Source organism: Molothrus aeneus, chromosome 20 (genome assembly GCF_037042795.1).
Source record: "Molothrus aeneus isolate 106 chromosome 20, BPBGC_Maene_1.0, whole genome shotgun sequence".
In the NCBI taxonomy this organism is placed as follows: Eukaryota; Metazoa; Chordata; class Aves; order Passeriformes; family Icteridae; genus Molothrus; species Molothrus aeneus.
In genome coordinates, this window is record NC_089665.1 from 10,264,596 (window position 1) to 10,269,499 (window position 4,904).

At 54.7% G+C, this 4,904-nt stretch overlaps 1 protein-coding gene across 1 annotated transcript; it reads left to right on the forward strand.

The window, feature by feature from the left end:
* Nucleotides 1-2,569: 2,569 nt before the first annotated feature.
* SRSF1 (serine and arginine rich splicing factor 1) lies at nucleotides 2,570-4,244 on the forward strand. The gene is made up of 4 exons (XM_066563471.1): nucleotides 2,570-2,891; nucleotides 3,088-3,272; nucleotides 3,497-3,669; nucleotides 3,925-4,244. The coding sequence occupies exons 1-4, from the start codon at nucleotides 2,698-2,700 to the stop codon at nucleotides 4,117-4,119; spliced, it is 747 nt and encodes a 248-aa protein (XP_066419568.1). The 5' UTR covers nucleotides 2,570-2,697; the 3' UTR covers nucleotides 4,120-4,244.
* The last annotated feature ends 660 nt before the right edge of the window (nucleotides 4,245-4,904 follow it).

Sequence of the window (4,904 nt, forward strand, 5' to 3'; positions counted from 1 at the left end):
AGGAATTTATTTTCTACGTAACTTATTAATTCCCCACATGTGTGTTTTGCTAGAAAGGCAAAAATTACTCTGAGAAATAAGTATTGTGCAGCATATCCAACTAAACAGTCCAGTGATAACACAGACCTGAGGAAGGTAATGAGGAAGAAAACATCTAATACTTCTATAAAGAGACACTTCATTAAGGTAATTAAGAGAATCATTTAAAGCAGTTATGAGGATTATTAAGACACAAAAGAAATTATGCAACAGGGTTTTCACCAAGCAGGCAGACCTACCATTGGTTTATTACGCCTTTAAGAATAACTTTCAGTGGTTTTAATGAGTTTTTTAAAACAGAGACTAATTTCTTGGCAAGGGATGGCGTTTCCCTACACCTGGGACAAGCAAAATCAGGATCTTCGTGGGGTTTTATGTGGGGAGGGGACTTGTTAGGTGTTTTTAATATCACAGAAGGGTTTGGGTTGGGAGGGGCCTTAAAGCTCACCCAGTGCCACCCCTGCTATGGGCAGGGACCCCTTCCACTGTCCCAGGCTGCTCCAAGCCCTGTCCACCCTGGCCTGGGACACTTCCAGGGATCACAGAATCCCTGAATCAGAGGCTGGAAAAGACCTCGGGATCACCGGGTCCAGTCCTTGACCCATGCCTACCCTGTCACCACTGAGTGTCACATCCTGACATTCCTCAGACACTTCCAGGGATGGGAACTCCAAAAAGTGTTTCTGCTGAGCTGAACAGCTGGTTAAATTGTGAGCAGCTTGTTAAATAATCTCAAAAGACCATTATTTCCCCCAGATTACCCCCTGAGGTTACACAGATCCATGGCTGTGGTTGCTGTTCCCCGTGTTGTGTCCCACTACAAAGAGAACTGAAACCCCAAAACTCTGTCTCAGGTGAGAACATCCCCAGACGGGATGGGGGAATTTACCCTTTGCCTCTTGTGAGGATGGGCTCTCTCACCCCGCTCTGCTGCTGTTTAACCCCTTGGTGACCCAACAGGGACATTCCTCCTTAAAAACCCTGGGGGAGAAAACGAGCAGCACCTGTGTCAGCCAGAGTCCTGATGTCACACTGCACACCCTTCCTGCCAGCCACCCCGCTGCTGCTTTTCCAGAGGAATATGCATTTGTCATTAACAAATGTGACAAATGAGGGCAGCCAGGAAGAGGCAGGATGCATTTTTCACAATCCCTTAATGAACTCATCAGCCTAAAAGGTTTCTCTCCACACTCTGACACTTTTAACCCCTTGTGGTGGTTTCGGTGGCTGAACGTCTCCAGCACCACATGGGTCTCGTGCTGATACAAACAGCCAGGGATCCATCAGTGACAGACACCTAGACTGCACAAGATCATTTATTTCAGTAATTTTTAGCACGAGCTCACTCACATTTTTGTATTACCTCGTGGACAGGGGCACATGGAAGTGGTTTCTCACTCTGAAGCTGCTTTAACACATCTCTGAGGGCTTTATGACAATGCAGAGTACTCCAGTTATTTTAAAGTGTCTTTATTCAAATTATAATTTTATAAACAAACACATTGGGGGATTCTCGTCCTGCTTCTTCCCCAGGATATCCTTTTTTGCATTGAGTCTGTTTTTCATGTGACCCTACATTAAACCTTCATAAATATAGAATATTCTTCAGCAGGAGCAAGCAGCCCTCAGCAGTGTTCTCAAATGCGTCCACTCGGGATGCAACTTTGCCCCAATCTTTAACGCTTTTTGTTCCTCCACTTTTATTAACTGAGACACCAAGTCAAGCCCACCCCTAAAGTTTATTTTGCTCAAGCCCATCATGTTGGGTGCAAGAGCCCCAAGAACCATCCCATGGGTTCAGCAATGGGAGACACACCGCGAGCGGGGCAAAGTCCCAAACCCAGGAGATTTAAACCCTGAAGAAGCTGAGTGAGCTCGGTGCCCCCCTGAGCCCCCAGAGCGGCCATTTTGGGTCCTGCCCCCCGGGGAGCAGGCACAGCGCTTTTCTCCTGTCTCGGGGCACGGCACACCGGGACAGCGCATTGAACGAGCCCTTCAGCCCACGGCGGGGCCACCCGGGGGACACAGCGGGGACACCGAGAACAGAGCGGGGACACCGAGGCCAGCGCCATGGCGGCCCGCTCGCGATGCATTGTGGGAGGCGCCCCGCGCTTGGCGCCAAGCGCGCCCGCCGTCCGGCGCGGTGCATTGTGGGCCGCGCCATCCCCGGCCGGGCCTAAAGGCGCGGGGCGCCGCACCGGACGTGACGTCACGCGGCCTCCGCCGTTTAAGGCGCTGGCGGGAGGAGCGTCTCTCATCTGCCGCGGGGACCGCAGGCTCCCCACGTTATAATCGAGCTCCCGCAGCCCCGCGCCCCACAGCTGCGGCCCCCCTCACGGACTCGGCTTCGCCGAGGCGGCGAGAACCGAGGGACTACTTTGCGGTGGAACCGCGCATGCGCGGGGCGGAAGAGCGAGGGCGCGGCGGAAGACGCGTGCGCTGCTGGTCCGCCGTGAGCGCGGGCGGTGCTGCGGCCGGTGCTGCGTCCCGGGGTGAGATCGGTGCGCGCAGAGGCAGCGCGAGCGGAGCCGCGGGCGCCATTTTGAAGCGGCGGTCGGGGGAGGTGACGAGCGCTCCGAGAGCCCGGCCCGGCCCCGCCACCGCCGCCCCGCGCCGCCCGCACCGCCCCGCGCCGCCGCAAACATTGCCGACCTCGCCATGTCCGGCGGCGGCGTCATCCGCGGCCCGGCCGGCAACAACGACTGCCGCATCTACGTGGGGAACCTGCCCCCCGACATCCGCACCAAGGACATCGAGGACGTGTTCTACAAGTACGGCGCCATCCGCGACATCGACTTGAAGAACCGCCGCGGGGGCCCGCCCTTCGCCTTCGTCGAGTTTGAGGACCCCAGGTGAGGCCCTCTGGCGCTGCCCCGGGTCTCCCAGCCCCGCGGAGCCGTCGGTGCCCGCCTGGGAGCGTTGCCCCGCGGCCCGGGCCGCGCTAACGGGGCCCGGCCAGGCGGCGGGCGGGGAGAGGCGGGCGGGAAGCGGGAACAAAGGCGGGCGGTGCGGCGGCCGCGCTCACCGCCCGCCCCGTGCCGCCCGCAGGGACGCGGAGGACGCCGTCTACGGGCGGGACGGCTACGACTACGATGGGTATCGCCTCCGCGTGGAGTTCCCCCGGAGCGGCCGCGGCACCGGCAGAGGAGGCGGCGGCGGCGGGGGGGGAGGAGCCCCCCGGGGCAGGTACGGCCCCCCGTCCCGGCGCTCGGAGTACAGAGTGATCGTCTCGGGTGAGTCATTGCTCTCTCTCAGCCTGAGTGCTCCCCCGGGGTCCTGCGGGCGCGGTGCTGCTGCGAGCTTCTCCTTAAAAAGCGTGGCCTCGTGTGCTTTGGGAGGGGAGCGGTGCTGTCCCCGCGGTGCTGAGCGCTCCTCTCCCTCGCTGCGCTTCTGCTGCTGTAATACGGGAGGTGAGGCTCTAATCTGGTTTTAAAGTCACGTTTTGGTTTTTCTCTAGGGCTGCCTCCAAGTGGAAGTTGGCAGGATTTAAAGGATCACATGCGTGAAGCAGGTGATGTATGTTATGCTGATGTTTTCCGAGATGGCACTGGTGTCGTGGAGTTTGTGCGGAAGGAAGACATGACCTACGCTGTGCGAAAGCTGGATAACACTAAATTTAGATCTCACGAGGTAGGTATCACACTTACTTTCTTTGGCCAGAATTGGATACAAGGGGCTTAACAGTAGGATGTGAAGGTAAGGAACGCGTGGTGGTCATTGTTTGGTTACGGAGCAGCTAAATAAGTGTGTGGTCAGGCTGGACATAGACGTGTAAGCTCTGCTGTCTGTCCCGGCCGTAGTAACGCTGTCTACAGTCTGTCAGCATGCCTGAAACATGGCCCTGAAGCCTCGACGTTTCAATCGAAAGTTCTGTCTATCCAATAGGGAGAAACTGCCTACATCCGTGTTAAAGTTGATGGCCCAAGAAGCCCAAGCTATGGAAGATCTCGGTCCCGCAGCCGTAGTCGTAGCAGGAGCCGTAGTCGCAGCAACAGCAGAAGCCGCAGTTATTCCCCAAGAAGAAGCAGAGGATCTCCACGCTACTCTCCCCGCCACAGCAGATCCCGATCTCGTACATAAACATCACTCTAGCTCTGATCTTTTTGTAGAACCCCATGTTGTATACAGTTTTCCTTTACTTAGTACAGTCTTTCATTTATTTTTTTTTAAATTCCAACTGTTTTACTCAAATTGGCTGAAGTGTTGAATTGCATTCTTGTGTAAAATCCCTAGTGAGTATTTGCTCCTCGACACCGACATTCCCCTCCTGTCTTTGGTAAATTGTATTTTAATTGCTGTCAGTCAGGATTGTTCTGGTTTAGTTCTAGTTCAATACCAACATTCTTGGAGCTGTGGTATTGCTGTGTAAATGTCTCAGTGTTCCGCTGTGGTCGAGACGAGCTGGGGATGTTGGGATGTTTGTGGCTAACTTGTCTCTTCTGGGGGATCTTACATTTTATCTTGCCTTTTCGTGTGTCTTTCTGTAGACATATCTGAAGAGATGGATTAAGAATGCTTTGGATTAAAGGATTGTGGAGCACATGTCAATCATTTTAGGATTGTCAAAAGGAGGATTGAGGAGGATCAGATCAATAATGGAGGCAATGGTATGACTCCAAGTGCTATTGTCACAGATGAACTTGGCAGTATTGACCTTATACTGAGAGACAGGGGAATTGAGGCCGAGCACCTACGTGTCCCCACGTGTGGCTTCAGGCATGTCCTCGTGACCGCAGGCTGCCATTGCTCTTCTCTTTTAAAACTTCCTTCTCTGGGGGGGCAATTGTGGCCAGATCCCTGCTTTTGTAATTCTCTATTCCATTCTAGTTTTCTAAAGGAATAACGGGCCGGGGGGGAGCATTGGT

Bases quoted from the DNA above. Each gene is read 5' to 3' on its own strand.
- SRSF1 (XM_066563471.1), top strand. From the start codon at position 2,698: ATGTCCGGCGGCGGCGTCATCCGCGGCCCGGCCGGCAACAACGACTGC. The intron at 2,892-3,087 runs GTGAGGCCCTCT...TGCCGCCCGCAG, and splicing joins GTCGAGTTTGAGGACCCCAG to GGACGCGGAGGACGCCGTCT. The intron at 3,670-3,924 runs GTAGGTATCACA...TCTATCCAATAG, and splicing joins CTAAATTTAGATCTCACGAG to GGAGAAACTGCCTACATCCG.